The sequence below is a fragment of the Eptesicus fuscus genome, chromosome 13 (assembly GCF_027574615.1).
Source record: "Eptesicus fuscus isolate TK198812 chromosome 13, DD_ASM_mEF_20220401, whole genome shotgun sequence".
Taxonomy (NCBI): Eukaryota; Metazoa; Chordata; class Mammalia; order Chiroptera; family Vespertilionidae; genus Eptesicus; species Eptesicus fuscus.
Genome location: NC_072485.1, coordinates 56279147 through 56296313, shown reverse-complemented (window position 1 = coordinate 56296313; position 17167 = coordinate 56279147). Strand labels below are relative to the sequence as shown.

The window sequence follows — 17167 nt, the reverse complement described above, 5'->3', positions numbered from 1 at the left end:
TTACATTAGGAAAATTAAAGATTTGATGGAAAGTCTTTCTCTAGATTTCTTCAGTAATATGTCTAACTCTTTCAAGTTAGTACTCCTTTAACATCATCTGAGTATTCAAAGCATAAGAGATTTCTGGAATTCAAATAAATCTTTATCAATCTGACATGACATGCAGATCTATGCACACAAATGCTAATAAATAAGCATTCATCAACTGACTAAGGTGAATTATAATTTTTGCTAAGGAATTATTAAAAGAAGAGGCATCACCCTGGCCAGTTGCTCAGTGGTTAGAGTCTGCTTGCAGATCAAAGGGTTGTGGGTTCGATTCCAGTCAAGAACACATACCTTAGTTACAGGTTCCCCTACTGGGGTACCTGGGGCGGCAACCAATCCATATATCTCTCTCCTGTCAATGTTTCTCTTCCTCTCTCTTTCTCCCTCTCTGCACATCTTCCCTCCCTTCCACTCTTTCTAGAAATCAATGAAAAAAAAAAAATATCCTGGGGTAAGGATTTATAACAACAAAAGAGGAGGCATTCATTTGCCATATGAGAAAAAGATCTGCTGATAAAACATGTTAATGGGGTGAAGAAAAAATGGCCCTTATTTGCAAGAGTGCTGAATGTTAAAATAAAAAAATAAAATAAATTCACATTTTGGTACAAATGAAGTATTCATTACATTCCAATCATTTTTGGAAGGGGGTATTAAAAACTGTTACTGATTTGGCACTGTGTCAAAACTGTTTCTAGTATTACTCTTTCAAAGCAGTTAGCTAAATCTAAGTACTTTGCTTCCATATGCTCAAACACCATCTTACTTTCATGTACTACAAACCAAAAAACGTCTTTAATCAATAGGTGAAAGTACCTCCTTCTAGCAACACGTTCCTTTATTGCATTTAAGATAAAGATATTATTAGCCATTCATCAGAGATTAAATTACACCATATTTTAAATTGGTATTATGGTCAATACCAATAGTATAGTGGTTGAGAGGATGGATTCCTGGATTTAATCCCAGATAAGCCCCCTTTTCTATGTGACCTTGGGTAAGTTAACATCATTATACCTCAGTTTCTTCATCTGTAAAGTGACAGTGACAAGGACATTGTATTTCATACAGTTGTTGTGAGGATTAAATATGTTCATACATGTAAAAGGTTTAGAACAATCAATTTTATTAGCCCAGATGAAAAAAATTAAGAGCTATGTAAAAAACATATTTATAAAGGCTAATCAAAATTTTGAAATTATGTTTAATATTAGAGAATAAAGGTTTACCAGACTGTCCAGATTGATGTAATAACATTTATTTAGTGAAGAGTCTTATAATCCATGAGTAAGCAGTAAAATTCCTTTTTCCCCAGGAATTAATCAGATCACATTTTCTTGTGTCACTTCTTTTTTCACATCAGCCAAGACTATGTGTATGTATATACACACCACAATATGTATGTAATAATATATATATATCTACATATACATCTGCTAAAAATTATTTAAAATTAATAAAATTTAAAAAACCCTATCAAAACAATTTGATCAAATTGGAAACATTAGTGCCAATTCCAAGATTCTTCTTAAAAAGATAATCACAGAGATTCCCCACCACTCCCCTCCTGCGGGCCAAAAAATCAATTTTACTTAATACTCTGAACTGGTATTTATAACTTAAGACTTTCCCATCTACTTGCTTTCATTTAACGTAATAAAAACCAATAGGCATTTTCCTATTTACCCCTTCATGATTACCTTAGCTAAGATTAGAATCCTGATAAGACAATATTAGAGATAGTTTCTAAAGTTCTAATTATTTAAAACAACCTAATTTTCATATGAGAGAAATCAGTACTAGAGAGGTTAAGTAACTTATTTTATGTCATATTGATGGAAAAACAATACTGGACAATTTTTAGTATCTCTTACAAAACAGTGGCCTTAAGATTCAATTCTTAATGCTGCTAAACTCAATAGTGAGACAGACTGCAAACAAACAAAAGAAAGAAAATCATCATCCCTGGCAGTAAAAATACCCTATCATAAATGACATGTCTTTGCTTCTCATTTTTTAGAATCAGCCAACATAATAGGGTCATAGAATTTATGAAAGTAAATCATCAAATGCTCTTCCTGATATATGTAGAGAAAGCATTCAGCACGGTGCCTGGCAAAGAGTTAACACACAGACCATATGGCAGAGCTCTTTAATTGGGTGGAAGTCACTACATGGGAGTCAGCTACTAGAAGGTAGAACTAGACCAGTGATGGGCAACCTTTTGAGCTCGGTGTGTCAAACTTCGCCAAAAAACTGAGCACAACTCGGGTAGTGTGTCACTTTGAGGAAAAAAACATTATTTCGCAAATGTTTCATCCTCAGGAGCAGCAAATGTTTCATCCTCGGCATGCGGCCGCCTCAGCGGCCGCGTGTCATCAAAAATGGCTACGCGTGTCAGTGCTGACACGCGTGTCATAGGTTCACCATCACTGAACTAGACTAAGCTATATAGAAGCAGAAGGACACAGCAAGTCTTTTCCCTTTTTTTTTAAATTATTTTTTTATTTTTTATCATTTTTGCTCTTCACTGGTGCATAATTAAAAAATACTGCCTGGCCGGCATGGATCAGTGGTTGAGTGTTGACCTATGAACCAGGAGGTCACTGTTCAATTTCCGGTCAGGGCACATGCCTGGGTTTCGGGCTCGATCCCCAGTGTGGAGCGTGCAAGAGGCAGCTGATTAATGATCTCTCTCATCATTGATGTTTCTATTTCTCTCTCCCTCTCCCTTCCTCTCTGAAATAAATAAAAATATATTTTAAAAACAAACAAAAAACACAATACTTTCCTCTAGAAAGTATTATTGTTTTGCTTTCTAAAATTAAAAATTTCAAATAATAGTGGTGATGACTGTTTAAGTTCATTGTGTTAAATGTCTTTATATGGATCATCTTATTTAATTCTTCCCTAAAGCACATTATTGTTATTTCCATTTAACTGATAAGAAAGTAAGGCTTGCCGAAACCGGTTTGGCTCAGTGGATAGAGCGTCGGTCTGCGGACTGGAAGGTCCCAGGTTCGATTCTGGTCAAGGGCATGTACATTGGTTGCGGCCACATCCCCCGGTGGGGGGTGTGCAGGAGGCAGCTGGTCGATGTCTCTCTCTCATCGATGTTTCTAGCTCTCTATCCCTCTCCCTTCCTCTCTGTGAAAAATCAATAAAATATATTTAAAAAAAAAAAAAAAAAGTAAGGCTTAAAAATGTTAAATTACAACTTAAAATAAGAGGACTTAAAAAACAGCTCATAATCATGGAAACAGCTGAATGAGCCAGGATGTGAACTGTGGTGTAAAAACACAGACCAAGTTCTGAATCATTATGTTGCTTCTTAAATTGATTTGCTGGATTGAAAACAAGATTTACTACAGTTACAATTAAGTACTCAAATGTTCTGAAATAAAAAATTTCCCATAGAGCATATTAAACAAGAATTGAATTTACAGTAGGTATATGATTCATAGTATTTCAAATTGATAGTTTAGTTGGCAACTATTACCACCATTTTATTGTAAAAATTATCAGTTTAGAAAAATCAATTGAAGTACCAGAATATATGTAGAATCAATATATGACATTTGGGAGATAAATTAATATGCCTAGTTAAAAATATTAGCAGATGAGAAGAGTCATATATGCATTGCTAATGGTTATTGTCCTTTCTCTCAACTTTCCACTTTGCTAAACTTCATTTTACTATAGGCTCCCTCCGTGACAGTATAGCCTTTACTTTCCTGGGAATTGTCCTTGGTTCTGACCAAGTCATTCATTACTGATACCAGAAGGCTTTGCTCCAAATGCCCTGCTCAAGACTATAATTTCACAGGCTGCTGCTTCACCTGTAGGGGTGCCATCTGGAAGAGAATTATACTCGGTATTTTCTTCCATAATGCTCATGGGGCACTCTTCTTTCCAAACTGACATTTACTTTTCAAAATTAAAGTTTGCATTTACACTTAAAAAATTAATTACTAAGAAAGGAATACATTGATTAAATCTGGAACTAGAATATTAACATTATTCATTAAAATGAGAGCCTTATTTCCCAGTTCATATCTTCTCATAATAAACGAAACTTGTGATATCTTCGAAATAAGTTTCTTTGGTTGTCTTTATTATTTCCTGTTCAAATAGCTGAATTGCTGATATACCACTAGGTAGAGTTAACTATTTAAAAGAGTGAGGCAAGGGAGAAGCACAAGTACAATGAAGAGTGAATCTGTAGAAAGTTTAGTAACAAATCCTATCTAATAATAGAGTAACATGTAAATTATCATCACTTTGCTACGCCCACGATTGGGCAGCGGGAGGCTGGGGGGCGGGCCTCGGGGTAGCCTATCCGGCCATTGAGAGGCACGGATCTGCTGCCACTGAGGGGGGCTACCCTGCTGTTGAGAGGTGCAGGGGGCGGGACTCCCGCCCCCTGTGCCTGTCAACGACGAGATCCGCGGCCGATGAGGGGGCCTACCGCGGACACCCAGCTGCGCCTCTCAACGGCAGGGTAGCCAGGTGTCCGTGGCAGCCCCCCTCAGAGGCCGTTGAGAGGCGCAGGGGGCGGAAGTCCCGCCCCCTGCGCCTCTCAACAGCAGGGTAGCCCCCCTCAGTGGCCACGAACCATCAAAAGTGGGGGAGCTGGGTGCCTGTCTGCTCCGGCACCAGGCTCCACCGCGAAAAGCGAAAGCGTGTAGGGGACCCTGCATGTGCATGATTCAATCATGCACTGGGCCTCTAGTAGTCAATAATCTTGATTTAAAGATAAAAATAAAAGATTACTTCCAATAAATAAACAAGCCTACAAAATCTAATTCCTAATTCTTAGTATAATCAATATTTGGTAATTCCTAATACTTCCAATAAATAAACAAGCCTACAAAATCTAATTCCTAATTCTGAAGTATAATCAATATTTGGTAACATTTTTTCCAATGCTACTATAAATTCTGTAAGATTTACCGTAGATAGAATTTTATCCAATTTGATTAGGACTACTAGTCATTTGTTAGTGGAAAACAATATACTTTAAGTAAAAACATATAAATGCAAATTTGTTTAACAATATCCTTTGAGGATGGATCTACTGATTGGAATCCTCACCACCTTCCTTGCATAATAAACCTCACTCAAAATGAATTGTAAATAATTTCCAGTTTGGGTTATTTTAAAATAGAAAAAGACTTATTAACCAATGTCAACCCAATAAATTAAATAAAAAGTAAAAAAATAAAATAATAGAAAAAGAATCTGAGGCCATTTGCCAAGTGAAGAGTCCCTGAATTTTATAACTCTCACCCTCCCACACCTACTTTTTCACTATTTGATTTACTGATTATTTTATTCAACACTAGAGGCCCGGTGCATGAAATTCGTGCATGGGGGGGGGGGGGAGTGGTCCCCTCAGCCTGGCCTGCACCCTCTCCAATCTGGGACATCCCTCTCACAATCCACTGCTGGCTCCCAACTGCTTGCCTGCCTGATTGCCCCTAACCGCTTCTGCCTGCCTGCCTGATCGTCCCCTAACCACTCCACTGCCAGCCTGATCAACGCCTAACTGCTCCCCTGCCAGCCTGTTTGCCCCTAACTGCTCTCCCCTGCCATCCTGGTCACCCCTAACTGCCCTCCCCTGCCGGCCTAGTCGCCCATAACTGTCCTCCCCTGCAGGCGTGGTCGCCCCCAACTGCCCTCCCCTGTTGGCCCAGTCACCCCTAACTGCCCTCCCTTGCCAACCTGGTCGCCCTTAACTGCCCTCCCCTGCCGGCCTGGTCACTCCCAACTGCCCTCCCCTGCTGGCCTGGTCACCCCTAACTGTCCTCCCCTGCAGGCCTGGTTGTCCCCCAACTGCCCTCCCCTGCTAGCCCAGTCACCCCTAACTTCCCTTCCTTGCCAGCCTGGTCGCCCCCAACTGCCCTCCCCTGCTGGCCCAATTGCCCCTAATTGCCCTCCCCTGGTGGCCTGGTCCCCCCCAACTGCCCTCCACTGCAGCCTGGTCCCCCGCAACTGCCCTCCCCTGCAGGGCTGGTCCCCCTCAACTGCCCTCCCCTCCAGGCCTGAGTCCCCCCCAACTGTCCTCCCTTGTAGGCCTGGTTGCCCCCAACTGCCCTCCTCTGCTGGCACGGTCACCCCCAATTGCCCTCCCCTGAAGGCCTGATCACCCACAACTGCCCTCTCTTTCAGGCCTGGTCCCTCCCAACTGCCCTCTCTTGCCGGCCATCTTGTGGCGGTCATCTTGTGTCCACATGGGGGTGGCCATCTTTGACCACATGGGGGCAGCTATCTTTTGTGTTGGAGTGATGGTCAATTTGCATATTACCTCTTTATTACATAGGATAGGATTTTTTACAATCCTGTTCAATATTTATGTTATTATTAGCTGATTTTACATAAATAAGCAGGTAAACAGTGCAATAAGCTCTTGGTAAATGCATAACCTAACTGAAAGGACAAAACAGGAACAGCATACTGAAGGTAACATATTAGGTTTAAATGTTCAGGTAGCCATAAGAATCTAACAGGTGTTATACAAAATGAATGCAGAACATCAATTCAATTGCATAACCATGTGACAAAAAAATACTATCATGATTTCACCTTTCAAGGAAAGTGTTCTTTGATGCCTAAGATTAGGTTAGGTGGCCTTTATAGTATCATCTAAATTGGAGGCTGAGTTATTAACAATGTATAGAAATGAGATCTTACAGCAGGGTTTCTCAATCCTGGCACTACTGACATTTGGGGCCACATAATATGTTATTGTGGGGACTGTTCTGTACATTGTAAGATGTTTAGCAGCATCCCTGGTTTTACCTGCTAGAGGCCAGCAGTACTCTCCTCCTGTTGCTACCCTTTCCTTCCCCCATTGTAACCTAAGATGTTTCCAGACATTTCCTACTGCCCAAATAACCACAGGAGGGCAAAATTGAACAGCCTCCCTCCATGGAGAACCACTGCTCCAGAGATATTCAAAAAAGTAATTAGATAAGCATTTTCTCCCATCTACAGTGTTATTAGCTAAAAATGTACACAACTTAAAATTTTATAGGATATGTCTGATCTTGTCTGATCTCAGAAGATTTTATAAGGATGTAAAGTAACCTCTATTTATTTCACTGGTATATTTATAATAGCCTTAGATATTGAACACCTGAATTGCAAAGTTTTTTAGTGATTTCCCTAGTCTATAATTTGATGCTTTCATTTTAAAATGTACTGATGCTAAGCACTTCATCACAAATATAGTAATGAAGTTACAGAATTTTAAAAGTAATTATGCATAAAAAGGTTATTAAAAGGAAGAGTTATATGCCTAGTTATATATTATGCAATAATGTAAACAGAACACATTCATATCTGTTTATAAATGCTTAGAATAGTACACAATTTTAGAACACAATTAATTAGAAAAATGATAAAGTAGACTAAAGGGCCAAAAATATTATCTCGGAAAAAATACAATACTTCAGAATAAGAAAGAGGCCAAGCTTAATCAAGAATAGATAACAATCCTAAAAAACACATAAAAATATCTGATGTGCCTGGCCGGTGTGGCTCAATGGTTAAGCTTCAACCTATGAACCAGGACCTGGTCATGGTTTGATTCCTGGTCAAGGCACATGCCCAGGTTGCAGGCTCAATCCTCAGTAGGGGGCATGCAGGAGGAAGCCAATCAATGATTCTCTATCATCACTGATGTTTCTCTCTCTCTCTCCCTCTCGCTTCCTCTCTGAAATCAATAAAAATATATTTTTAAAAAATCTGATGCAAAAACTGACTATTCAAAATTGAAGCAAACAATTCCTATAGGTAGAAACCACATTATTCTTCTTTTAGTACTTAATAAGCAAACTTAATATTTAAAAGATTAAATGATCTAACGGACAATTATATAACATTTCACCCAAGGATTGCAGAATACATGTTCATTCTAAGTGAATGTGGAACATTCAATGAGACATCATATGCTGAGCCATAAAACAAATCTGAACATATTTAATGGAATGATAACATATATAGTATGGGCTATGATATCAACCAAATCAAACTAGAAATAAATAACAGAAAGATATCTAAAAAATTTCCAAACACTTGAAATTAAACAACACGCTTCCAAATAATTTGTGGATTAAAGCAGAAATCACTAGGTAATATTTTGCATTTAATAAAAACAATTGTGGGATGTTGCTGTAGCAGTCATAAAGGAAAACCTGAAGGTTTAAGGGTGGTGGAAAAAAACCAGGTATAGAAAAATAGGTAGAATATGCTTACCTGCACTAAATATAAGGGTGGGGTTTGTAACCTATTTTGTTCACTGCTTTATCCTGCCTAGGGCAATGCCCAGCAAATAGCAGCCACACAATATTTGTTAAATGAATGAGTGTGCCAAAGGGTGGGATGACACATACATATTTAAAATGGGTTAAAATATTTCAGGTACGAGGGGAGAAACCAAGATGGCAGCATAGGTAAACACTTAAACTGCTGCCTCGCACAACAATATCAAAACTACAACTAAAAGACAAAATGGATACCATCCAGAACCACAGGAAAGCTGGCTGAGTGGAAATTCTACAACTAGAAGGAAAGAGGAAAGCACATTGAGACTCAGAGGAGCTGCAAAAGGCTGAGGTACAGAGACGTGAATGCGGAGAGGACGGGCGGCTGAGTGTGCAGCTGGCTTTCTAAAGAGGGAGGGAGACAGAAGCTCCCGACTGCACTGAACTCCAGTCCTGGGCGAGACTCTGGGAAACCAGACTCATTCGGGGGGAATCTGGACTGTCAGGAAAAGAGAAAGCACACTGAGACTCAGGGGAGCTGCGGAAGGCAGAGGTCTGGAGATGCGCGCACGCAGAGAGGACTGACTGCTGAGTGCACGGGCGGCTGAGTGCACGGCTGGCTTTCTAAAGCGGGAGGGAGATGGAAGCTCTCAACTGCCCTGAACTCCAGTTCCGGGCGAGTTTCTGGGAACCTGGACTCATTAGGGGAGAAACTGGACTGTCTGGCAGCAGGCGAAACTCGAGGGCGGCTTTCTCTCAGAGGTGATTGCAGCGATTACCGAGGGACACTGAGACCCAGGGGCATCATAGGGCAGGGCTGACGGGAAGCCAAGGCTGTCTGCTCCACCCTGAGACTCTATCCCATCCAAGCTGAGCACAGAGGCTTTTGCAATTTTATAAGTCTTGTCTCATAAGACTGTCTCTAGCACAGAAGTTCTCCCAGTGTAGACACAGCTGATCCTCACGGCCAATTGGCCTGGAGGTCAATTCCTCCCAGTGATACCAACAACAATCAAGGCTTAACTACAAGGCTGTACACACAGTCCACAAAGGGGTGCACCAAGAGTGTCCACCTCAGGTAACTGGGGAGGCTAAGCCACTGGGCCCTATAGGACACTTATCACACAAAGCTACTCTACCAACTCAGGGAAGCAGCGAAAATGCGGAGACAAAGAAACAGATCACAAATGAAAGAAATGGAGGAAAGCAAATGACTGGATATAGAGTTCAAAACCACGGTTATAAGGGTTTTCAAGAATTTCCTAGAAAAGGCCGATAAATTTAGCGAGACTCTCGAGGATATGAAAAAGGACCAACTAGAAATTAAACATACACTGACTGAAATAAAAAACATTATACAGAGACCTAACAGCAGACTAGAGGACTGCAAGAATCAAGTCAAAGATTTGAAATCCAAAGAAGCAAAAAACACTCAACCAGAAAAGCAAAAAGAAAAAAGAATCCAAAAATTTGAAGATAGTGTAAGGAGCCTCTGGGACAACCTCAAGCGTACCAACATCCGAATTATGGGGGTGCCAGAAGAAGAGAGAGAGCAAGATACTAAAAACCTATTTGAAGAAATAATGACCCAAAACTTCCCCCACCTGGTGAAAGAAATAGACTTACAAGTCCAGGAAGCACACAGAACCCCAAACAAAAGGAATCCAAAGAGGACCACACCAAGACACATCATAATTAAAATGCCAAGGGCAAAAGACAAAGAGAGAATATTAAAGCATCAAGAGAAAAACACTTAATTACCTACAAGGGAGCACCCATACGATTGTCAGCTGATTTCTCAACAGAAACTATGCAGGCCAGACGGGAGTGGCAAGAAATATTCAAAGTGATGAATAGCAAGAACCTATAACCAAGATTACTCTACCCAGCAAATCTATCATTCAGAATTGAAGGTCAGATAAAGAGCTTCACAGATAAGAAAAAGCTAAAGGAGTTCATCAACACCAAACCAGTATTATATGAAATGCTGAAAGGTATTCTTTAAGAAGAGGAAGAAGAAGAAAAAGGTAAACATAAAAATTATGAACAACAAATACATGTCTATCAACAAGTGAATCTAAAAATCAAGTGAATAAAAAAATCTGATGAACAAAATAAACTGGTGAATATAATAGAATCAGGGGCATAGAAAGGGAGTGGACTGACAATTCTCGGGTGGAAAGGGGTGTGGGGGGTGTGGGAAGAGACTGGACAAAAATCGTACACCTATGGATGAGGACAGTGGGGGGGAGGTAAGGGCAGAGGGTGGGGTGGGAACCAGGTGCAGGGGAGCTATGGGGGGAAAAAGAGGAACAATTGTAATAATCTAAACAATAAAGATTTATTAAATTAAAAATATATATTTCAGGTAGGATACACTAAAAACTGGTAACAGACTTTATTGGCAGATTCAAGGTAGGTCCTGAGTGATAGGAAGGGGCAAAATTTGTAACTTCTATGTATTATTACATAGTCCAAAAACAAAAATAAATTGTATATGTATATCACAAATATTTGTCAGAGCACCTCCTACTTCATTATTATTTCACTAATCACTAGCTTCAATGCAAGAATGAGAATAATGGTAATAACTACCACTTATTAGGAACCTATTATGTGCGCTTGCTATTGTCCTGCATGACTACTTCCTTATCCTCTTCTCATCCCTTACAACATAGTTCTCATTTTTCAATGGCATGGACTTGTGGAGAACATAACTCAGAACAAGAGCTGATTTCCTCTGCATACTCTTCTAATGGTTTGAAACACAGTTATTAGTTTAAGTCTTTCCTCCACTAGATGGCATTCTCACTTAATCAACAAAAGACTGAGAAGTCAAATTAGCCCTTTTCCCCAAACTGCAGCTAACTGTCCAATCAGCAAGTTTACAAAAAAAAAAAAGAAAAAGAAAAGAAAAAGTAAATCACCTGGAGATCTTTCCAAATGTACATGTGGATCTTACTCCAGACTCACAGACTCAGTTTCCAAGGACAAGGGTAGAGGATGAATGTAGTTTTCTAAAACAACTAGCCTGGTGCACAGATTCATCCAGGGCGTGTCTGGCCCGTCCAGTCCTGATGAGGGGATCGGGGCGACTGGGGCCAGCTGGGGAGGGGCCATGGGAGGGCTCCAGGGCCAATCAGCCGGACACCAGCAGCAAGCTAACCTACCGGTCAGAGCGTCTGTCCTCTGGTGGTCAGTGAGCATCATAGCGACTGGTCGAACAGTGGAATGAATGGTTGAACATTTAACATATTAGGCGTTTATTATATGGAACTAGAGGCCCAGTGCATAATTGAATCATGCACATTTAAGGGGGGAGCTAGGTGCCTGTCCGCTGGTGCACCAGGCCTTTCAGAAGCCTCCGGCGGGGCGGAGGCTTCTGAAAGGCCTAGTGCCTAAGCGGACAGGCACCCAGCTCCCACACTTTTGCTTTTGATCGCTGGTGCACCAGGCCTTTCAGAAGCCGGCGGAGGCTTCTGAAAGGCCTGGTTCCTGAGTGGACAGGCACCCAGCTCCCATGCTTTTGATGGTCTGCGGTGGGACGTGAGCTCACTGTCCCAGAGGCCCCTTCTGTGCCGCAGCACAGCCATGGCGCAGACGCTGGCCCAATCGGCTACCCTGGCCCCCCCGAGTCCCGCCCCCCCCGTGCCTCCTGGCCATTCGCGGGCATAGCGAAGGTATGGTCAATTTGCATATTTGTCTATTATTAGATAGGATTCCCAACCCCCACAGTGGTTGATAAAAATCGAGTAATATGCAAATTGACCATCACTCCAACACACAAGATGGCCACCCCCATATGGTCAAAGATGGCCGCCCCCATGTGGACACAAGATGGCCACCCTCAGGGGAGGGCAGTTAGGCCTGCAGGGGAGAGCAGTTGTGGGTGATCAGGCCAGGGGAGGGCAGTTGGGAGGGACCAGGCCTGCAGGGGAGAGCAGTTGTGGGTGATCAGGCCAGCAGGAGAGGGCAGTTGGGAGGGACCAGGCCTGCAAGGGAGGGCAGTTAGGGGTAACCAGGCCGGCAGAGGAGGGCAGTTAGGGCTGACCAGGCCTGCAGCGGGGGGACAGTTGGGGGGAACCCAGGCCTGCAGGGGAGGGCAGTTAGGGGCAACCAGGCTGGCAGGGGAGTGGTTAGGAGGTGATCAGGCTGGCAGGCAGAAGTGGTTAGGGGCAATCAGGAAGGCAGGCAGGCAAGCAGTTGGGAGCCAGCAGTCCTGATTGTGAGAGGGATCCCAGATTGAAGAGGGTGCTGGCTGGGCTGAGGGACATACACACCACCATCCCCCCATGCACGAATTTTGTGCATCAGGCCTCTAGTTAATTATAACCAGATATTCTCTTAAAAATATAATTATATTGTTAGACAGCACTTTTATTAAAGAAAATTATGTTAAGGTACCCATATATAACAGAGTGATTCTATAATGCTTATAAATTATACACTTTTGAGGCTAAAGAGAAGATAAACAATATTAACAGTCTGATTCAGAATTTAAAGAACAAGATCTCATTCCATTTCCAGCAACAATGCATTTTAGGAGCTAATGATGCTCTAAGTACAACAAATATGATAGAAGAAATAAAAAGAACATCTTGTTAGATGCATCAGTAAGCTGGCTTTCACCTTGAAAGCATTTGCTAAACCTAGTGAATGAACATAGGAAAACAGGAGACAAAATCCCAAACTGGATATCCGTCAAAAGTCAAATGGTTAAGCCATGATGCATCCATATCATGGAATACTACTCAGAAATAAGGAACATACTATTGATAGGTACCATAATTTGGATGAATCTCCAAGGAATTATATTAATTTTAAAAAGCCAATACCAAAAGGTTACATACTGCATGATTCCATTTGCACCACATAAGTGACAAAATTATAGAAATTGAGAACAGAACAGATTACTGGTTGCCAGTAATCTGTTCTGTATCTCAATGGTATCAATATCAAGATCCTGGTTGCTCTACTGTGTAATAGTTTTTCAAGATATTCTCATTGACAGAAACGAGTAAAGAGTATAAGAGATCTCTGTATTATTTCTTATAATTGCATGTGATAATCTATAATTATCTCAAATAAAAGCTTAATTCAAATAAAAATTTATAAAACAAATAATCAAATGCAATATGTGGACCCAACTCAGATCCTAATTCAAAAAAATGAAGTGTAAAAACAAAATTCATGAAACAATCAGGGAAATGTGAACACAGACTAGATATTAAGGAATTTTTCATGTAACATGGAATTGTGGCTACACTGATAATTTTGTTAGACTTCACAATGGCATAACGAATATATATATATATTTTTAAAAGTCCTTATCAGTTAGAGATAGCAAGAAAAGGGTAATAGCATGGAGACAGATAAAACAAAAAAGGGCAAATGCTGATTAAGTTAGATGATGGATGTGTGAAATTCAGTGAAACATTCATTCTATATTTTTTTACATTAAAATGTTCCTTAGTCAACTGTTTTTATAATATTAAAATTAAATGCAATGGCTTTGCATTTACTGTGTCATTATCCCAGATACATGGCAATACGGGGAAAAAAAGTGCAAATCATTTAAGGTAAAACCCAGGCATAAAAGAATTTTCCACAGGTAATTTCCTGGGAAAATATATAGCCATTAAATAGCACTAAACACTCAAAATACACAAGAACAAAGCACCATGAGTGAGGGGCAAAAGAAAACAATAGCAAAAGCAGCCCTGTAAAAATGTCAAATACTGCAATTAAAAACACAAAATGTAAAATAAGTATGTTATGATTCATTAAATGGAAAGAAGCTTAAAGATAATAATAATCGAGCAAAATTTTAAAAGAACCAAAAAAAAATTCCTAAAACAAAATTTAAATAAAAAATTCAATGACGAGTTTAACAAATTATTAGAAATAACTTTAGAGCTCTAGCTGGTTTCGGTTAGTGGATAGAGCGTCAGCCTGTGGACTAAAGGGTCCCGGGTTCAATTCCGGTCAAGGGCACATGCCCAGGTTGCGGGCTCAATCCTCAGTGCAGGGCGTGCAGGAGGCAGCCGATCAATGATTCTCATCTCTCTCTCTCTTCTTCTCTCCCTCTCTCTCCCTCTCTCTCTCTCTCTCTCTCTCTCTCTCTCCCCCTTCCTCTCTGAAATCAATAAAATATTTTAAAAAAAGAAAAAAAGAAATGACTTCAGAAAGAATTAGTAAATGGTGGACTGAAATGAAAAAAAATTATCCAGAGTGCAGCCCAGAAAGTCAAAACATTAGAAACTATAAAGGAGGTTAAGAGGCATTAAAAAATAAACACACTATTTCATGTACAAAAGAGTAGCAATGATGACTGTCACTGGCTCCAGATTGGAACTTAACACTACATTAAATCTGAACATTTCAAAATCTCCCTGAAATCCCAGCTATTTGGCTAGAATTCTGTTTATTCAAAATTTATAATTATAAAATAACTTTTAATTTTTTGATAAATTCATTTAATGAAAATACATGTATCAAATACAGTTTATTTGTTTTGTTTTCTCTACATATATTTCTTTTATTGATTTCAGAGAGGAGGGGGGAGGGAGAGCGAGATAGAAACAACAATGATGAGAGAGAATCATTGATCGCTGCCTCCTGCATGCCCCCCACTGGGGATTGAGCAAGCAACCCGGGCATGTGCCCTTGGCTGAAATTGAACCTGGGATCCTTCAGTCCACTGAACCAAACTGGCTAGGGCTCAAATACAGTTTACAAAAGCTTAACACTGTCTAAATGGTTAAAATTTTGTCTATGTAGAAATACTATATACCTTATCTTCGTCAAATTGGCATATCAATAAGTCAAATCAGTTGTCAAATAACATTAATTTTACTTTACAGAAGATTTAAAAATAAATATTCTGCTTTGACTTATTTCAAAAGTAAATTATAAAGTTCTATAGTGTACCTTAATTTTATTATTTTAATAATGCCAATAAATTCTACTTTATGCAATAAAAGACACTGATAGTATGGCCTAACAGATCAGAAAGACAGGACATTCAGTATGATAGCAATAAAAGCAACATCATGTTAATTTTGATAAAACAGTACTAATAAGTCCTTACTAGTCTGTGGAGGCTTTTAGGCAAACATATTTAGGTCTCTAAAATTTAGAAAGTAGAAAAATAATACCGTAATTATTATGACTTTAAAAGTAAAAAAATAAAGTTGATTTATGCTTTTTAAAAAAAGATTATGAATGGCCAGTAAATAAGAGCTATTTCAGAATCAAGTACCACAGAAAAATTACAGCCGCTTTAAAAATAATGCCATCATTCTGCCATTTATCAAATAAAATTAAAGGCAGAAAACTGCTACCTTACCGGTTTTTTTTAAACCAACAAAAGTACTTTTTCTACCGATACTTACCATCCACTCAGATATAATAACATCCACTTTTTCTACAGGAAGATGAACTTCTTCAATCTTTCCTTTAATTAGTATGATAGTATCTTCAAGTTTATTTAGTCTGAAAATTATCATAATGAATTAAATTAGTATGTTAAACAGATTCTGCAAACTAGTTAAATTACATAATTTCTTGACAACTTTTCAAATTATTTTGTGGAACTGAAAGTATATTCAAAGTTTATTTCCTGGGCATATAATTAATTTTTGGTCACTTCATGAATGCCCAGGATTATTGTTAGTTAATATTACAATACACTGAACAAAGATTTAAAACTTCATCCTGAGCCCTGGCGGGGTGCCTCTGTTGGTTGGAGCATTGTCCCCTACACCAAGAGGTTGTGGGTTTGATTTACGGTCAGGGCACATGGTCAAGGCACATACCTAGCTTTCTGGTTGTATGGGAGGCAACTGATTGATATCTTGATGTCTCTCTCTCTCTAAAAAATCAATAAAAACATATCCTTGGGTGAGGATTTTAAAAAAACTTCATCCTGAAAAGAAATTCTAATTTTATCAAGAGTAGATGTCAATAAAGTTACTAGGTCTTTTTTTTAAGGGAGGGATGGAGACAGACAGACTCGCCAACAAAAGTATGTTTTAAAGGGAAGTGTGTCATATTGAAGAGAGAATTAAAAGCCAGAAGCCCTTACTTTGAATCCAGATTCTCTAGCACTTGTCAGCTAAGTGATCTTCAGCGAATTATAATAATCTCACAAAGCCTATGTGCTCATGTGTAAAAGAAAATAATGATACCTGCTCTATCCATGTCACAACTTACTATGAGGATCAAATATTTATGAAAGCTATATATATCTTCAAGCACTACATAATGGTAATATTAACATAATAGCAAAGTGATGTATGCTGTATGAAACTTGAAATTGTGCTCCAATCATAAATTAATTTTGTCCAATGACATTCATTAGATATTTTTATGTTTGATTATAATATTAGCACATACTTTTCACCCTCTCTTTTGTAATATGAAATAAGTAAGGAGTTAAAGAGATCATTTCAAAATGCTAAAAGCAAGCTAAGTTTATATCTAGTTAAATAAATTCTCAATCATCAGAGGATGTACATGTGAATTATAAAGGATTTTTTTTTCTGCTAACAAAAAGAAAATTTCTCTCTCAACTTCATCAAGGTATTTTTAACATAAAATAAAATACATTCATTGTAAGGGTAAATTTTGTTGAATTTTAAAACTGAAATACTTGGGTGGCCACTATCATCATCAATATATAGAACATTTCTATCTCCTCGAAAAGATTCATAGGTGCTCCTTCCCAGAAAATGTTCCCAGCTACAGGCAACCACCGATTTTCTTCCCTTCCACTATATCTCAGATTTGTATTTTGAGGAGTTTCATATAAATGGAATCATAATGTGCCAGAAACAAATCAGTTTCACTAA

General features: G+C 39.2%; 1 protein-coding gene across 1 annotated transcript in view; it reads right to left on the bottom strand.

Moving 5' to 3' along the window:
* The window catches only part of PRMT3 (protein arginine methyltransferase 3), a 98267-nt gene that overhangs the window by 52194 nt on the left and 28906 nt on the right, over nt 1–17167 (bottom strand). Inside the window, exon 10 of the mRNA XM_008148971.3 lies at nt 15710–15809. Within this exon, the coding sequence (XP_008147193.1) occupies nt 15710–15809 (100 nt within the window). The remainder of the gene's footprint in view (nt 1–15709; nt 15810–17167) is intronic.